The following is a 20177-nucleotide window of genomic DNA, read 5'->3' as shown; positions in this document are numbered from 1 at the left end:
CACAACACCCCAATTATATGATAGAATATTCATCAAAACTTCAGATGGTAACTCGAATAGACTTGAAAACCATATGTATCTGTTATAAATACAAATATTCACACAATAATTGAAAAGAAATTTGATCATTTCCAAAATTTAATTTTTTTAACAAAATTCATATTTTTTCAAAAAATCAAACACTCAGAAAAGTACGATTTCCATTATGAACATGAATCAACTCCTGTTTTTCCTCCACTTCAAAAGAGATCCACGCATGCGCAAATCGACTCCCGTTTCCCGCGAGAGCATCACGGGAAAGAGAAAAAAAAACTCCTCTATTCAAAACATGTCTGCCATATACCCCAAAAAACAAAATATCGATCATTTTTGAGTGATTCAGAAAAATGGAATCTCTCGTAACTGGTAAAATGATGTTGAACCAGACTTGAATTCGCGTAATAAACAACAATAATGATGAAGTATCCCGACAATGGCGGCCATGCTCCGTTCTTGCTCCTGATCCTGATATCGACAGCTGCCAGCGTCGTTTGTTCATCGGCTAATAACGACGTCGTCTACAGACCAGGTAAGTCTCTTCCGTCATCATAATATTTATTCAAATATGTTCATCATATATACTTATTTTGATTATTTGGTATAAGCAGTTAAACCCCGATACTGCGTCAACCCCTCTAGCCATAGAAATGTTCATACAGAAAAAAATTATATACAGATTTATAATATAGAAAACCATGGTTGGTTCTTTCATTCTCATTTGGTTATTCCTCCCATTTACATGATCCCTACAGGGTACCTTGTATATGTTACGGTAAATGTGATAAATTCGGTCATTATGCATAATGACAGAACATGTTGGGAAGTTCAATAAATTTTTCTAAATTTATAACTTTTACCGACGATTATGCATGGTACCAAGCGTCGTTGATAAATTTAATAACGCTAAAAAATTATCACTTTTAAAGGCGATTATCCATAGTACCCAAACGTCGCGTCGTTGGTAAGCATTATAAATCGTAGTATGTGATGTACTGTACATGAAAAGTACTATTATTCATTATATCGGGGTACGGTCGTAAAATTTGTTATCATTATATCGGGGTCCGACTATATTCTTCACACATAGTAGATTCATATGAATATTTTTCATATTTATCAAATTCACGAATTACACTAGGATATTATGCATAATCACAGATAAAGGCGATACATTTCAAGTACTTATCGAATTTGCCAACGACACTTGGCTGTTATGCATAATCACAGGTAAAAGGGATAATATTTTCAGTATTTATCAAATTCATCAGCGACGTTTGGGTATTATACATAATCTTCGGTAAAGAAATTATGCATAATATTGAAATTTTGAGAATTCACTTGACATGTCTCCCTCTCAATAGTTTTTCTTGGGAAAGCGTTGATAATTAGTTTTTCATAGTTATTTTAATCAGTATTCTACAGCCGTGACTCCTATTTGTGCCCAGGGATAAGTTAAGGGACCACGGGTAAAAATTAATTGAAGGAGAACTACAGGGAACTGTGAAAAGATTATCTATTCCATAGTTTCCCAAACTTTTTGCTCCATCGCCCCCCTTCTTCAGAAATTTTTTCTCTCTCATCGCCCCCCCCCCCACCTTAAGCGAATCCATAGGATCCTATGTTAAATCAGTAGCTTTTATCACCTCCCGGGTCCATTCCATCTCCCACCAGGGGCGATATTGCCCACTTTGGGAAACACTTGTCTATTCGAATATATAAAGAAGACAAATGAAAAAAAATAATAACCAGCTACTCTCTCCGACCTACGGATTTTCGAGTTAAGAGCTGAAATATTTGTCACTGTTGCCAAATCCTGAATTGCCCCGCAAAAATCTTTTAACCAGCCCAGATCTGCCGGTTATTTGCATCATTTCTTGCAATTATTTCTTTTATGAATTCAAAAATATTGTTCAAATTTTCATTCAATTCCGGAGAAAATAAGTTTCTTTCAATAGAAACCATTTCTTCGAAACATTTCTTCAATTCTGAATTATTGAATATTCCTTTCAGAGGAAATTATTACTTTTTTATCAATTTCAAATGCTCATTAATTCTGAAGTTATTTCTTTTCAATGGATATTATTTTTCTTGGAAATATTTCTTTCACACCAATTTAAAATTTTCTTAAAATTCTGGACTTACTTCTTTCGGTAGAAGTCATATAAAACATTATTTCTTGGGATTATTTCTTGAATTGTGGATTTTTTTTTTACCGATAGAAATCACTTGCTTATTCTGAAATTATTGTTCTCTCTTATTCTGAAATTATTGTTCTCTCTTATTCTGAAATTATTGTTCTCTCTTATTCTGAAATTATTGTTCTCTCTTATTCTGAAATTATTGTTCTTATCAATTTCGAATTCTTATTAATTCTGGAAATTATTTCTCTTATGAATTTCAAATTTTCTTCCAATTCCGGATGTATTTCCTTCTATCAAAATCAGTTCTTGGAGTTATTTCTTTAATTATGGGATTATTTCTTATCAATAGATATTATTTCTTATCAATAGATATTATTTCTTATCAATAGATATTATTTCTTATCAATGGATATTATTTCTTATCAATAGATATTATTTCTTATCAATAGATATTATTTCTTGGAATTATTTATTTCAAAGGATATTATTTCTTGGAATTATTTATTTCAAAGGATATTATTTCTTGAAATTATTTCTTTCATCAATTTAAAATTTTCATCAAATATATAGAAGTCATAAAATATTATTTCTTGAAATTATTTCTTTCATCAATTTAAAATTTTCATCAAATATATAGAAGTCATAAAATATTATTTCTTGGAATTATTTCTTTAACTGTGAAATAATTTTTTCGATAGAAATCACTTGCTAGAGTATATCTCTGATTCTGGAATTATTTTTCTCATCAATTTCGAATTCTTATTAATTCTGGAAATTATTTTTTTTATGAATTTCAAATTTTTATCAAATTTCGGAATTAGTTCCTTCCATCGAAATAATTTCTTGGAATTATTTCTTTAATTCTGAGATTATTTCTTTAAATGGATATTATTTCTTTAATTATTATTTTGATATTATTTCTTTAATTATTATTTTGATATTATTTCTTTAATTATTATTTTGATATTATTTCTTTAATTATTATTTTGATATTATTTCTTTAATTATTATTTTGATATTATTTCTTTAATTATTATTTTGATATTATTTCTTTAATTATTATTTTGATATTATTTCTTTAATTATTATTTTGATATTATTTCTTTAATTATTATTTTGATATTATTTCTTTAATTATTATTTTGATATTATTTCTTGGTATTATTTCTTTAATTCTGGGATTATTTCTTTAAATGGATATCATTTTTTGATATTATTTCTTTAAATGGATATCATTTTTTGATATTATTTCTTTAAATGGATATCATTTTTTGATATTATTTCTTTAAATGGATATCATTTTTTGATATTATTTCTTTAAATGGATATCATTTTTTGATATTATTTCTTTAAATGGATATCATTTTTTGATATTATTTCTTTAAATGGATATCATTTTTTGATATTATTTCTTTAAATGGATATCATTTTTTGATATTATTTCTTTAATTCTGGGATTATTTCTTTAAATGGATATCATTTCTTGATATTATTTCTTTACTTCTGGGATTATTTCTTTAAATGGATATTATTTCTTGGTATTATTTCTTTAATTCTGGGATTATTTCTTTAAATGGATATTATTTCTTGGTATTATTTCTTTAATTCTGGGATTATTTCTTTAAATGGATATTATTTCTTTAATTCTGGGATTATTTCTTTAAATGGATATTATTTCTTTAAATGGATATCATTTTTTGATATTATTTTTTTCATCAATTTAAAATTTCCATTAAATTTTCGAATTAGTCCTTTCGAGATAGAAGTCATAAAATATTATTTCTTAGAATTATTTCTTTAATTGTAGAATTTTTTTTCGATAGAAATCACTTGCTAGAATTATATCTCTTATTATGGAATTATTTTTCTCATCAATTTCGAATTCTTATTAATTCTGGAAATTATTTTTTTCATGAATTCCAAACTTTTCATCAAATTCTGGAATTAGTTCATTCCATTGAAACCATTTTTTGGAATTCTTTAATTCTGGGATTATTTCTTATCAATGGATATTATTTCTTATCAATGGATATTATTTCTTGGAATTATATATATATTTCTTTGAATGGGCATCATTTCATGGAATTATTTCTTTCATCAGTTTAAAATTTTCAAATTAATTCTGGAATTAGTTCTTTCGATAGAAGTCATGAAATATTATTTCTTGGAATTGTTTCTTCAATTGTGGACTTTTTTCGTTAGAAATCATTTGTTGAGATTTTGTTTTCAATATTGGAATTATTCTTTCGATGGATATTATTTCCTGAAATTAAATCTTTTATCAACTTAAAATTTTTATAAAGTTTTGGAATTAGTTCTTTGGAAACACATCCTATCTTGGAATCATTTCTTTAATTGTGGATTTTTTTCTTTCTTTTGATGGGAACCACTTGTCAGAGTTATATCTTTTATTCTGGAGAGAAAGTGAGTATTATTTCTTTCAAATTTTCACTTATTTTATATTTATTTATTTCATTAATTCTGGAATTATTTTCTCTTGCCAATTTCAAATTCCTATTAATTCTGGAAGTTATTATTCTTTTATGAATTTCAAATTTTCATTAGTTCTGTAAATCTTTTTCAATGCTTCAAATTCCCTTTATTTCTAGAATTATTTCCTTTTTCTAAATTTTCATTCATTCTAAATTTTCAACAACTTTGAATTCACATTAATTTTTAACTTACACTTTAGTGTATAAATTACATCTAATTTTGCGGCAACCATCTAGCTTTCCATAACCACTCTCGTTATCTCATTTGTTGCAAAAAATAAAAATGTGTAAAACAATGTATTGCTGCATAAAGCTGGCGATAATTTAGGTTTAGAGCTATAAATCAATGCTTTATTTCCATTACTGTTGAAACTCATGAAAAAAAAAAAACTCGTATATTACGGAGAAAACTATTATTATATTCCCATTCGTTATTTATTCAGTATTTAATACAGATTTATATTGATCATCTGAATGATGTGATCTTCATTGAACCTCGCTTTTCCCGGCTTGCGAGGAACGTTCCAGACACTAACATTCGAAAAAGCTGATGCCCTTAATTTTTACGGGATGCCGGCTAATGCGGGGGGGATAGAGTATGAAGAGCAATGTAGATATCCTGAAACTTAATAAATCGGGAAAACGAAAAATCTTCAAAATTCTCAAGACTACAGTGAGCATGAAAATTACAGAAATTCCTGATCTAATAGATTCGATAATCTGCATTAACAACACAATGTCATTTGGCCACATAGGCCTAATAAAATTTAAAATAACGGATACCGGGAGGCTAGTTATCATAGTTTTTAGTTTTTGATTTTTCTAATTTGTTCAGTAATATTTACAGCAAATGTAACCAATGCTGTGGATAGCTGTACTCCTTCGTTACAAATACAAATCCATGATGAAAATTTCCCTTTCCCCCGCCCCCTCTTCACGCACAAGCTTTTAGCAACAAATTTAGATGATCTCTATTTTACAAATCGGCAATAAATCTGGTAACCCTGTCTTAACCTAACCGCATTAGATAAAAGAAAAAGAAGCGTGAAATACAAGAAGAAAAGGAAGAAATAATGAATAAATAGAAAAAAGGAAAAACTACATATATTATGTAAGTGGATAAGCAAGTATTTTTTAGTCTTTTTTCACCCTCACCTTACGCGTTCTCTTTTGCTCTTACATGCATATAGTAGAAAGGTACATTATAGGTGGGGGGGGGATCACTAAGAGGAGTGTAGAAAAAACTGGGTGGAAAAAAAAATTAAAATAAAGCTTCACGATGGTGAAGAGAGAGGAAAGAAAAACACAGGGTACTGGATTGGATTACTTTCACTTGCCTTTGGACGAAATATTTCATCCGTGATCGTAAAGGGGTCAGAATTGTACGCTTAGTTTATCGTACGCTTTGTTTAAAAGATTGTTACGAACTATTACTATTAATTGTTACGAACTTACCCCTTATCCCGGGGTAAGTTCGTAACGGTTACGAATGTAAGCGTTTACGTTCGCTTACGAAAAGTAAGTTATTACAGACGGGGGACAATTTGGCACAACATCTGGGACAAGTTGGCATAGTATGGTGATTTTTTAGATCTGTGGAATAAAAGTAGAAGTTATAGTTACTATAAAATTTTCATTTCAATACAGAAATGCAGCAAAAAAATTAGGTGCATGTGTTGGAGAGGTTACTTACGATATTTTCCGTATTATATATTACTAGGAAATCATGAATATGACATTGCGAAAATAACAATAACCTTTTCAATTAGCGAATTACAATTTAATTTTATTCATTCGTTGAAAATACTTCGACACCGTGAATTACACTAAACTCGATACAATTTACATTCAACATGGACACTCTCACTCCACCAAATTAAACACACAATAATTATATATATAGTTTGAATCACTCACCGTCATCTCGGGGCAAGGTTTCTTGCGTCCCCTACATTGAGGGATCACGACCCGGGGTTAGGAGGAGAGAGAGAGTAAATTAACGACTCTTCAAGCGCGACACGTTGGCCGTCCAACCTCCAACAATACCTCTCTGGCAAAAGCCTCGCGTGTTCCCAAACCAAGTTGGTGAAGACCTCTGCTATTGGTCAAAGGCAATCGCCTGATTTCTGTAAGGGGTTTTCATTGGCCCAGAGGCACAATGTCTGTCTGTAGAGTTGTGATGGTGTTATGTAATACATACTTCTTCGGTGCTCAAGTGCGTCTTAGAAATACCTGGTGAGGGAAAGAAGAGCACACGTGTTGCATCCCATGTATTGATGTATGTATGATGTGTGGTTTCTCTATGAGAAGGCGAGAGGGGGAGAGAGAGTGTGTAAGGTGCAATCGTGACACATGTTAAGCACTCAATATTTTAAAGAAGAAAACTAATGTAAAAAAGAAAAAATACGCAAAAAACCCAAAAGATCAAGGAAGTCATCATTCATAGCATCAGGTCCATCAAGGTATGTAACAAGTAATCATTCCAACATTGCCAATTTGTCCCAACGTGGCCCTTTAGATAATGGGACTGCCGCACTTTTTCGGAAAAGTTATAAGAAGTATTTATAAGCACTTTAATATAAAACGTGATTCTCTACCCATCACAACTGTTGAAAACGTCTCAACTCTCACCGTATTCATGAGTTCACAGAAGTAAGAAAAAACTTTGAGTGAAGGATATTTTTTTCTGGCAGGAAATTGGGAAACTTTCTGTCTTTCCTGACATCACATTGAAACTATCATGGATGATGCAACACCCTCAGTTGGTTTGACAGCCGCAATACCAACACGCAGTGCTCACTGCGGTATAAAAGAGAAGCTGTATGTGTCAACTTGCCCCTTATGCCAACTAGCCCCGTTCTCCACTACGTGTAATAATAGATTTAAGGGTTTGATCTCGGTGTTGGTTGGCTGACGTTGGACGCATGAATGCGATTTGGCTCTTCTCGTTGCAAAGAGTCACACCCACATTCGTAGTGGACACATAAAATTACAAAAATATGTTCGTTCCACATCATTCTATAACTGTTAAAAACATAGTCAGGTGGCAGCACATTCTCACTAACACATCTCTAGGTACCCCTCCTTTTTACGATGAAAATACTAAGAGACTCCGGCGAAACTATTTCTAAAGCCATTTACCTTCAAAAAAAAATTCGGATTATGAGCAACATTTATCTGCATCATCAGAGGAAGAGCATCCATGTGAAAACGCTGGCATGCTAATACTAATACCAGCTTGATGCTGATTCTTGCGTAGGATATTCTATCGGAGAGACAATCAACACCTAACGAGTATAGAATCACGTATAATTCACGAGCACTCCTTGAGTGTTCAAGCTCTTGCAAGTTACCTGTTCATGGCACTTCTCCTTCGGTAAAACAAAATCTTTTAGGTTTAAACTTAAGCATAATTCTTTGTTCTTGATGACGTCGAAGTCGGATATGTTTCGGTTGCTCTATTTCGTACCACAGGGCAGGGACTACAGTGCCTAAAGTACTTTTGACGCCTTGGAGGCTCCATATTTTAATTACAATATAACTCATCAGAAACTTTTTTCTCCCCCCGCCTTTACAGAGGACGATGACCGCTGCAACAAGACAGTCGACATATACCAGGCGATATCCAGTCCACCAGTGACCGACCAGAACCGCAATAAGCCCCTCCACTGCACCTACAGGATACGGGTCCGACCACCGAGGAACGACTGGGTGGTCTTCGTGCGTTTCACTCGGATGCGAGTCGGCGAACCCAGCGAGGACAGACAAACGTGCCACGGAGGCTATGTACAGATCATCGACGGTTACCGGGATTCGAACCACAGTAACAAGGACTCGCCCGGTTTCTACTGCGGCGAGATTGACTCCCCAAAGACATTCATGTCCGAGACCCCACACGTCAAGATAGTTCTGCACGTCGAGAAGTACGACACGGACTACTTCCTGCAGTTCGATGCGAACGTGGAGCAACAGCAGGAGGTGCACGCCCGCTACGGCCAGTACGCTCAGCTCTACCCTCACAGGAGGGGTACGTTGGTTCAAGGGACGTACTGTGAGAGATGGTACCAAAGCTGCGCCCCGACTAGGTGTTTCGTACAGTCACCGGCATTCCCGGGGGTTTATCCGAGGAACTTGAAATGCAGGTACGTTCTCATTTTGGATTTTTAGGTTTAGGAACCGACTAACATATCGTGGTGGCTTGTTGAATGTTACATATTAATGTAAGATTTATAATTTTTCACTTTATTCTTAGGTACCACTTGAAGGTCAGCCAAAGTGTCGTAGCGCTGGACCTGAACACCTTCGATGTGGATGGCCTGAGATGCGACAACCTATTGCTGTGCTTTCCTCGTCCAATAACGAAGATTCCCGAGGAATGTCCCTTCGATTACGTCAAAGTCTATGATGGTGACACGAAGGATAGTCCTCTCATCATTACATTGTGTGGTAAGTTTGAAATCCGATCATAAATTATATGAGATTGAGATTGAGGTTCAGCTTATTGGTCACAACGGGTTATGGTGGACGGGGAATTCTCTGATTGGATAGACACACACTCTTTTATCGATTTTTATCGATAAACTCGAATGGGGTATCGATGGGATTGTTAACAAATTCGCAGTTGACGTGAAGCTAATGGGGGTAGTCGGGAATCAAAGCGATAGAAAGAGTTGCTCAAGACCAACCTAAACTGGAATGGAGCATGGGCAAATGAATGAAGCATGATTTTTATCATTGAGAAGCGCATGGTCGCTCATTTTGGTACATAAAACCCACGTTTCGGTTACGGGAATGGTGTTGCTATCCAGGAAGCAACTAGGATCACCGATTTGGGAATTCTCATTGATGAACGGCTTAGGTTTTGTGAGCATTGATCCGCGGTGGTCAAAAAACGTGTACAATGCTCGGTTTCATCCTCAAAAAGGTCTTTTCGCGTTCTCCTAGAGCACGGGTTTCCAACTGCTATTCCACGGAATCCCGTGGTTCCGCTTGATCAAACGCCACGGAACCCTTGAAAATCCCGAGCGCTTTTAAAGAAAAAAAAATTTTCTCGTTGCTGTGATATTCACAAAGCTGATCATTGTTTTGAATTTCTACGACATAGTGTTGAGTTTAAAAAAAAATCCAGACCATTTGGATGACTAACCTAGAGAATGTGGGAAGCATGTGAGTGACCAAAAGAGTGTGCAAGTATGTGAGTGACCAAAAGAGTGTGCAAGTATGTGAGTGACCAAAAGAGTGTGCAAGTATGTGAGTGACAAAAATGTTGTACATGTATGAGAGTGACCAAAAGGATGACCTGTTGAGCGAGGGATGAAAATGGTGAACCAGAATGTTTGTAAGCATGCAAACCGAAAGATAGTGACACTCAGACATATTATGGGGGGGGGGGGGTATAAGCAGGATGTAGTCCGGGGTGGCTAATTTGGGGGAATGAGTAGTCAAGAAAACTAGACTAGGATGGATGAATGAATTGCGGCAAAATTTGTATAGCCCACACAGGCCACAAAACGATAAATCTGCATCCGGATGGGGTTGAGGTTGGGAGAAAATCCTCATCAGAGGGCCTAAATTTATGTGGTCTTTGTGAATTGCTCGAATTTCGTGAAAAAATCTGGCTGAAATGAGGCAAAAAATTCCTGCTGAGCTGAATAAAGTCTTTTATTTCGGTGGTACCAAGGATCCTTTTTATTTTTCAGATGGTGGGCACATTCTCTTAAATTTCACTTGCAGAGACCTGTTGTTTCCCTGGTTGCAGAATTTCGATATCCGTATGGAATTAAAAGAATATCAAACTACCACATACAATATAAGGGAATTTTTTTTCTGCGCTTCTGTGCGCAGCAGAAACTCTGGGTACACGGAAGTACTCTCACTCTTAGTCACTCTCAGACTCTAAATGTCGATATTTTTAAATTTATTAACCATGAAAAAAGATGTCTTAGTTACTTTTTGTCCATAACCAACCAACGAGTAAAAGTATCAGTCAAAATATGATGGGCGCGGCAGCCTAGGTCGATAAGAAACTCGCCTAAAGTACCAAAGGATATTTAGAGTTGTCGCGAGTTCGATACCCGGTTCGTCCTTGTCAGAAAACTTTCCTGACAGGGGGTACAACAAAAAAAGGCGACTTGACCGCAGCAAAAAATTGCTACCGCAGGGAGTCCCCCATCGAGGGGCTACCGCACCAACTTCTCGATGAGTATAAAAAAAACAAGCCTGCCATTCGGAATCGGCAATAAATTGTAGGTCCCGGTCTCAAATTTTCCCTCGTGTGCAGAAAATGACCAAATGATCAAAATATGCTTCTTAGAAAATAAGTATACAATACAGTACGTATTATATTGAAAAACATCATTTAACTGGAACCCCTTCCGCCACCTATTAAATAAAAAATACAACTGTTTATGGTCCTTCAAAAGAGAATTAGTAAATGCGCACATAAAAAATATTACAGTATGATATTAATATATATTTTTTGAGCAATAATATAGATTGAGTCAGCAATTTTGCTGCAAAACTTTAACAGTTGACATTCAAGAACAGTAAAATAGTATTAGTAATACGCATAAATATACTACCTTAAATTATGACCGAAAAAAATTCCGTTTTTTAAACTAAAAATTTTCTTTAGTTATAATCACAAGAACCTGATAAGGGTTGATGCGAAGTACTAAGCTCTTGGTTTCTCTACTTAGGTAGAGATATTGATCAGTCAATGGCAAAATGGTTGCTTAAAAACAACCACCAATAATTTTTTTTTTAATTATATATAAAATGTTCTCACTAATACAAAACAATGTCAATATACTGTTAACAGTTTTCAAGGGTTAAAACATCTTCTACCCCATCAGATTACACTTACTTTCAAAATAAATCTCGTCGACTACAAATATTCTCACAATATTAAACAAATCAGTTTTTCACAAAGTGATTAACACAACATAAGTTTACAGCATATTTTGCAATATATTTCCATTTAGACAAAACATTATATGTGTATATACATGAAAACTCCAACAATGTCACCAAAACCATTCAATATGATTTCTAAACATTTGACAAACATATTTAAAAAATATATAATTATAAAATAGAGTATAAGGTTACAAATGGTCATTAGAATTTACAGAACATCAATACACTCCTCGGAATCATATTACGTAACTCTTGAACATTTGACAGTTATATTAAATTAAAAAATCTATGCTGATTAGGTCACATGGTTATATAATTCACATAACGTTCATATCATATACCTTTCAATTAAAATTTAATTTCGTTTACATAAACTGATATACAAATACAAATACAACGCCACAACAGGCAAATTGCCCAACGAGGTGGCTGAGTTAAGAACATCATGGATCCCCGAGCCCCTACCTACTACTGCTACCCACACATGCACCCCCCCCCCCGCGGAACCCCCCAACGAATCGGTACATGCGGGAATGTGCGTGTACGTGTAGTGCAACCTGACGTAAAGTTTGATTCTGTGTAATGCTTGTTATGTGTAGTGCTGTCATCTGCCCCCAGTTTTACAAACTATGAGTGAAGTGTTATGGTTGAATGATTTATTGTTGTAGGACTGTTGCTCTCTGTGGCGAGACTTTTTAACGGGGAGATCGGCTCGCATTTGCGCCTTGAAGTTGGGAACCACAGAAAACCAACTTCAGCCGACCACCACTGTGGGGTTCGAACCCGGATCCTCGCATCACGAGTCCGGCACTATAACCACTCGACCACCACAGCGGCAAAAACTATTTTAGTGTCCTATCGGGATTCGAACCCACGATATATTACATGACTGTATTTACATGAACTAATCTCACTACACCAATGTTAAAAATGGAATTGACCGGTAGTGATTAACATTTCCAACATTTTACAAAAATTTGATGAAATTTATTTATAGTAATATTTATCTATACTATGCTGTGGTACATTATTAATAAAAATACAAGGTCTTTTTAATCATAACTTCAGTATGACCAACCATTATTGCCCGTTCTACGACAATTAAAATTCCTTTCTAAAATTTGTAACCAAGATATTCTTTGGTCTTAGCTGTGATAATTTCTGTTCAGCTGGGTAGTTGGATGCTGAGCTGATAATATCCACTTCTGAAGCCTCTTGCTTCTCAAAGTACTTTTTGGCCAGTTTCTTTATATATTTGTAGATGGATGGAATTTGAAGATCAGCGTGCAGGTCGGTTAGTCTGAAGTATTTTGGAGCACCTGTGAATCTCCTGAGAATGTAATTTTGATGTTTCTGGAGGTTGTAAATATTGCTTTTCTGAGCGAAAGCCCAAGCCGGTGCACCATATGTAAGAACAGGTCTGATAATTTGTTCATACATAATTTTCTTGTTCTTTAGTGATACATGGGGTAGCAAAAACGGAGGAGACTTTCCATTGCAATTAGGGATTTTTTTTATCACTTGCTCGACATGATATTTGAAATTTAGGCGAGTGTCTATGTATACTCCTAAGTACTTAGTCACTATGCTTGGGTCAATCGCTTGATGTTCAATAAACAAGTAAGAATTTTGTGGAATCTCTTTGTTTGTCAGCCACATAAAAACACACTTTGAAACATTTAATTTGACCCTATTTACTAAATTCCAGTATTCCACTTCTTCCATCAGCTCCTGGAGGTTGCTAAGAGGCTTAGAAGCTATCCTGTCTGTGCATATCATGGGGACATCGTCAGCTTATACGCTGACGATAAAATTCCTTTAGGCACCTGCGGATAATCATCCATAAAAATATTGTGTAATATAGGTCCTAAGTTTGATCCTTGATTGATTCCCGCCTTAATGCACTTTTTGGAAGAACATGCTTCTCCTATTTTGACCTGAAATGTTCTGGAAAGTAAGTATGATCGCAAAAAATTTTATGATTATCGAGGGAAAACCTCTGTTGATCATCTTCAGTAGGAGCTTCTCGTGCTAAATGCAATTGAATGCCTTGTTTTAATCTAAAAAAGCTCCTACTGCATAGTCTTTGTAGTTTTTAGCTTCTTGAAGACATTCCACAACCCTCACGAGTTGATTTGTTGTGCCGTGACCTCTTTTAAAACCAAACTGCTCGGCTAGATTATGATCTTCTATAAATTTGATCAATCTTGCTGCAAATTCCCTTTCGAATAATTTAGACAGATGTGTTAATAAGAGTTCCATTTTGCGAGTGTTACTAATGTTATTTTACTGCACACAACCATCAACTGTTAAAATTTGAAGCTGACATTACAATTTAATTAACAGTATTGCTTATGAAATATTTACTAATACCATATTACATTTGTTTCTTTTTTTTATGAACCGTGTTAATTAAAAATCGGTCACCCGATTCCTATCGAATAATCATAACAGTCGCGTTTTTTTTATTTATAGATGGCAGAAGGGGTTCCCAATGATGTTTCTCAATATAATATATAACATCCTGTACTTTATAGTTGTTTTCTGAAAGGCATATTCTTGTAGATGATAAATTTTACTTTTATCTGTTAAGTTATGGACAAAAGTAACCAAGAATGGCATCAGTGTTGTTCATGGTTAATAAGTTCACAAAATATGGGTGTTTAGAGTCTAGAAATGACTAAGAATGAGAATGCTTCCGAGCACAGACATGCTAATTTTCCGCTGCGCAGAAAGTAATTCCCTCTATCGTAGGTAGTATGTTATTTTGAGATTCTATGCGCAGAGAAACAGGTCAGTGCAAAAGACAATATGTCCCCATCTGGAAGAAAACAATGTTAGACAGCACATTTCACGTAGGAATAAAAAATTTTCCTATCCCTATGAACATCTCTGTGTTCATTGTGCCCCCTCCCCCATCCTGGAGAAAGGTCCCCCCCCTAGACTGAGATCTTTAATGGGGCCTCCTTAATATTGAATTTATAGTGTAAAAAAACCGACAACTCAGATAAATGCCCTGTGATTCAATGATTAGCATCATGATTATTTCAACCATTTTCATGATTATTTAAAGCACATGCCTGACACGAGAGCTCTGGTGATGGTTATTATAAAATCTCTTGATTGGTGAACATACCTCCAATCAGATGACAGGGCTCCAACCTCTTGAGTCCTATCCATGAGTTAAATCGAGCACGGCGACCCGTCCTCTCCCCATCCAGCAGTAGGGCCCCTGGTCATAATGACGGACGAATAATAACAATGTGGTCGAGTGGTCATAATGACGGACCGCGAGGTCCCGGGATCGAATCGCACTAGCTTCACAGTGGTGGTCGGCTGAAGTTGATTTTGTGTAGTTTCCTACTTCAAGGCGCGAATGCGAGCCGATCTTCACGTTAAAAAGTCTCGCCACAAAGAGCAACAGAGCAACATGCCTACAAATGGTACAAATATCCAATCATTATATTTCACTTCTGAAATATAGATGGCAGCACGGAAAAATCATACACAACACTACATACGCACACTCAGACTATATGTATATATATACTCACGACAAATTTGTATTTGTTTATTGCAGGTCGTGGACGATTGAAATCCCAGATCGTAGCTTCCGGATCAGACATGCTGGTGGAGTTCGTGTCCTCACCAGCGGGACCGCTCTTGAACACGGGATTCCATTTCAAAGCAGAAAGCGTCTACGGGGAGTCCGAAGCAGATTACGAGGCCCTACACCTCAACAACGGCTCCTGCACCATAGAGAAGAATCTCAGAGACACGCACCACGCGACATTCACCAACCTGAGGTCATGGTACCCGCCGAACACGACCTGCTCGTACAAGTTCGTGGCGTCTGAGAACGAGATCCTGAAGCTTTCGTTCGATTACTTCAGGATGGAACGCGTCACGCTGTGCGCCGAGTCGCTCAGATTATACGATTCGAACCACGCAGATCCATCTAAAATCATGGTTAAGCTTTGCGATATCAACAAACCGAGGACGGACCAACCGAAATCTGTTTACCAGAGCACGGGTCCGGCCATGTTCATCCAGTTCTTCAGTAAGGTAGGTTCCCTTGAGGGTTCCTCCCTCAATTACGCGTTTGAAGTCCGGGCGGTCAACGTCGAGTCTCACAGGAACAGTCTGAGACAGAACACTTGCAGCAAATCTTATAAACCTGAAGACGCGATGTCCGGGTCCTTCTCGACCACGTTCCAGGAACTGAACTCGAGCTCTTCGACTCAGCCGATAGTGTGCAACTACACGTTCGATGCGTCCGGTATACCCCAGGGACAGGTCAACGTGACGCTCCACACGTCGCTCAGAACCGTCGATGACTGCGACGAATGCTTTCACGAGCCGGTGATCATCGAGGCTTATTTGGGTCCCGGGCCGACGTCGTGCTTTTGTAAGATATCCAGCCTCAGGCGGTACACGCTGTACTCGATGGGGCCGCACCTGCACATGACTCTGCGAGTAGATCAGAAGTGGGATAACAGACTGTTACCGCAGAAACAGATGTTGAATTTCTCTTATAACTTCTATACTGAGCCCAGATGTGGACCAGAAAGACTCGAACTCGGACTACAGGGGACTCTGTTCTTCCCGCCGCTACCGGGCGTTGCTGGTGCCTTACCACCAACGTGCACATCCGAAACCCAATGCCGAGAGCGGCCCTTATATTGCACGTGGAAAATCCCAGCATTCCACCGCATGGACGTTGCCCTGCGAGTTTCGGGGTTGAGCACGACTGCCAATTGCTCCATGGATCACGTTACAATCAACAAGGTCTTGCTTTGCCCATCGGCAACCGAACAGGAGGTCATCGTCCACAAGGAGGAGGTGATTTCGGACGTCATCGTAGGTCTGAAGATGTCTTCGGATATCCAACAGCTCAACATCAGCTTCAAGTGGACTCAGCTTCGCATGTTGCCGACCCAAACGAATCGGGACAGCCTCGTTTCTCTCGGGAAGGACTGTGATTTCTTATGTGCCAACTCTATGGCCTGCCTTACCAGAGAACTCGTTTGTAACTCTTTCCCGAACTGCCCGGGACTGTTGAACGGTTCTCCAGCTGATGAAGATCCGAAACTGTGCACGTCCGAGCAGAACGGGCTGAGTTGGTACTGGTGGCTGGGAGGTATAGGATTGATATCTTGTATATTCTTCAGTGTCTGCCTAACGGTCGTTGCATGCAGGAGGTGTAACTACCGTAGGCATCGGTTTTGAAGTCAGTGAATGGCATCATTACCCCATGAGTAATGTACTCTACACATAGGCCATGGCCACGCTGTTGAACGGGATTCAACTTCTGTGAGTCTGTGCGTCGGATGTGACGCTAGAAGAGGCCCTGATTGACACATCGGTCAAAGTCCGAATTGTCATTCTTTAGAAGAAAAAAAACCTTAATCTCGAAGAGAGATGCACCACATTCTCTCCCCATACTACCCATAACTTCATCTCTTAAAACTGTATTTGAACTGTTCAAGAAAATTTGAAATTTAATTTTAATTCAAATTTTAGTTGTAAATGGAATCTTGTTTAAGACAGGAATAAAATTTGAATTCAGAAACGAAATTAATGGTGAACGAATACGAGAAAAATTGAAATCATTCTAAATCGATCAAAAATGTATTGCATTTTAAGTAAATGAAATTTAAATTTGTTCTTGAAGAAAGTCGAATTCGTGAAAAAAAAAATGAAATAAACGTGAATTAGGAAGAGAAAACAAAAAGAAACAAATAGGATTTATGAAAATTTAACAAAGTTCAAGTTCTAAAAGTTGAATTGAATTTAATTCGTTAAATAAGTGCAACATAATATAAATTCGTGGAAGAGAATGCCACGAATTCAAATTCGTAAAAAAACTGGAATTAAATTGCATTCGTGAAAAGAAGTGGGACAAATTTGAATTCCTATAGAAGTGCAATAAATTAAATTTCGTAAAAGAAATACCACCAATCAGAATACGTGAAAATATAATTCAATTGCGTTCATCACAGAAGCATAAAAAAAGTGGAGCAAAATTTCATGTGTTAAAGAAATGCAAGAAATTCAAATTCGTCAAAAAATGTCATGAATTTGAATTCATAAAGAAGAGGTGGAGTTAAATTGTATTCATTAAAAAAATCGTCACAAATTTGAATTCGTAACAGGATGGAAATGAATTTTATTTGTGAAAAAAAGGGGTAACAAATTTGAATTCGTATAAAAGTGGAGATGAATTTTATCCGTGCAAGAAGTCAAAAAATTCACATTATTGAAAGAAGTTCCATAAATTTGAATTTTTGAAAATATAGAATAAAATTTCATTCGTCAAAGAAGCGTAAAAGTTTTTAATTCGTTTAAAATTGGGGCGAAGTAGCATCTGTCAAATAAATTTACATTCGTGAAAGAAGTGCCGTGAATTTGGATTCATAAAGACATGGAGATAAAGTGTGCTCGTGAATAAAGTGTCACAAATTAGCATCCTGTATATCCTTCAGTGTCTGCCTGATGGTCGTGGCTTGCTGTAGGTGCAACTACCGCAGTCATCGATTCTCATGTCAGTGGATGGCATTATTTCCCTATAAGTAATGTAGAGTACGCATAGGCCATGACCACTCTGTTGAACGGTGTTAAACTTCTGTGAGTCTGTGCGTCGGATGTGACGCTAGAAGAGGTACTGATTGACACATCTGTCAAGGTCCGAATAGGAAGTTAGAAAAATAACCTATAGATCTCGATAGAATATGCATCATTGCATAAAATAAAATTCTAGTTCGAAATGAAATTTCAATTGAAGACAGTGATAAAATTTGAATTCAAAAAGTAAGTTAATGTTGAATGAATAAAAGAAAGATTGAAAACCTTCTAGATGAATGAAAATATTGAAAATTGAAAAATTCAAATAAATGAAACTAAATTTTGTTCTTAATAACGAAGTTGAATTCGTGAAAAAAAAATTAAATGAAATGCAGGTGAATTCTTAAGGGAAAGAGTGTAGAGTTACATACATTAAAATACAGAATTACATTCAGAAAAATTGAAGAAATACATTCTTGGAAAATAAAGGCTTGCATCATGCGAAAATAATTACATTCCTGTAAAAAAAACCATTGTTAGAAGATAAAGGTTATGCATTTCTCCCAATTGCATTAACGAAAAAAATATATTTTTGGAAAATAAAGACTCGAAATCAAAAAATAAAGAAATATATTCTTGAGAAATGAAGAATTGCATTCATGAAAAATAAATATATTCCTGAAAAATTAAGAATTTCACTCATGGAAACTAAAACATTGCATTTGTGAAAAAATAAATAATTACATTTGTATTCGTGACCAAATGAAGAATTGTAGCCGTAAAAAAAATTGTATTTTCGGAAAATATGAATTACATTCGTGAAAAATTACAAAAAAATCTATTCGTGAAAAATTACAAAAATTGCATCCCTAGGAAAATAAGGAATTACGTTGGAAAATAGATCGTTGCATTCGTCAAAGAATAGAAAAATTTCATTTTTTTTTAAATAATCAATAATTACATTCGTGAAAAAAATTTTAAAAAAAATGCATTTCCTGAAAAAAAGGGAAATTACATTATTGGAAAATGAAGAATTCCATTCGAGAAAAAATTAAAAGCGCATGCGTGTGTGTGTGTGCGTGAAAAAAAATTTTAAAAAATTAATTCTTGGAAAATGAAAAAAAAAGCCTTGCAAATACTGAAGATTGAAAAAATTTAAGAATGAATTAAATTCGTCTAAAGAACCAAATATATTAGCACTTGAAAACATGAAAAAGTATCGCATCAAAGGTGGAAAAAAAAATTTCATTCATGGAAGAAAAATTCCATTTGTGAAAAAGAAGTTAAAGGAAACATTGATACTCCCCAAAACACAAAAAAGAAATTATTTATGAAAACGAAAGAATTTAGTTCGGTAAAATGAAAAAAAAAAATCTGAATTAAATCTCGACCCAAAGCTGATTCAACCAATCATCAAACTATCTCGAGAGAATAAAATATGCAAATTATCATTAGAAAATGATAATTTTCAAAAATTGCATTCAACGTTGAATTCGCGTCTCTCTCTCTCTCTCTCTCTCTCTTCCGCGTCCCTGTGATTATTACAAACTACTTTTTCTTCGAAATTCTCCAATATTTTGTGAACCTGAATTAATTTGTCCTTTTTTTTTCTTTCCTATTTTTCTGCATTATATTCAATATTTTGATCATTGTTCGAATAAATAAGGATTACATCCTGCATTTAGTGTGTGTTTGAATTCTTGCTTTTAATTATTATAGTAATGAAATGATTTTATAGTTATGTAATTTTCTCCCTATGCACTAAAACTAATCTTAAAACTAAACTAAAGTTTGGGTATAAAAAGTATTTTTCGAACTATGTGAATTCCGTATCTCAATTTTTATTGAAAAAATTAGTTCTAGAACCCCCCGCCAGGCGCTTGAGTCCTGAATACTAGCACACCCCCTATGGATAAGATCTTATCTATAAGGGGTGTTGATACTTGCCGTTTTTCCTCATTGAAAATTTTTCATCACCGCGGACACCTTATCGTTTAAAAATATCTATTTCTATGCTACCATG

At 35.5% G+C, this 20177-nt stretch overlaps 1 protein-coding gene across 1 annotated transcript; it reads left to right on the top strand.

Annotated features, from left to right (window-relative positions):
* The first annotated feature begins 281 nt into the window (after window positions 1-281).
* On the top strand, window positions 282-19834 carry LOC149085776 (uncharacterized). Its single transcript, XM_089232178.1, has 4 exons — window positions 282-568; window positions 8250-8814; window positions 8925-9118; window positions 15171-19834. The coding sequence occupies exons 1-4, from the start codon at window positions 454-456 to the stop codon at window positions 16817-16819; spliced, it is 2523 nt and encodes an 840-aa protein (XP_089088304.1). The 5' UTR covers window positions 282-453; the 3' UTR covers window positions 16820-19834.
* The last annotated feature ends 343 nt before the right edge of the window (window positions 19835-20177 follow it).

This window comes from Pholcus phalangioides, unplaced genomic scaffold (assembly GCF_987345545.1).
Source record: "Pholcus phalangioides strain wild (caught in Gottingen) unplaced genomic scaffold, Ppha-v1.0 ptg000005l_1, whole genome shotgun sequence".
Classification (NCBI taxonomy): domain Eukaryota; kingdom Metazoa; phylum Arthropoda; class Arachnida; order Araneae; family Pholcidae; genus Pholcus; species Pholcus phalangioides.
The sequence above is the reverse complement of the archived record's forward strand: the minus strand, read 5'-3'. Positions and strand labels throughout refer to the sequence as shown.

Bases quoted from the DNA above. Each gene is read 5' to 3' on its own strand.
- LOC149085776 (XM_089232178.1), top strand. From the start codon at position 454: ATGATGAAGTATCCCGACAATGGCGGCCATGCTCCGTTCTTGCTCCTG. The intron at 569-8,249 runs GTAAGTCTCTTC...CCGCCTTTACAG, and splicing joins CGACGTCGTCTACAGACCAG to AGGACGATGACCGCTGCAAC. The intron at 9,119-15,170 runs GTAAGTTTGAAA...TGTTTATTGCAG, and splicing joins TCTCATCATTACATTGTGTG to GTCGTGGACGATTGAAATCC.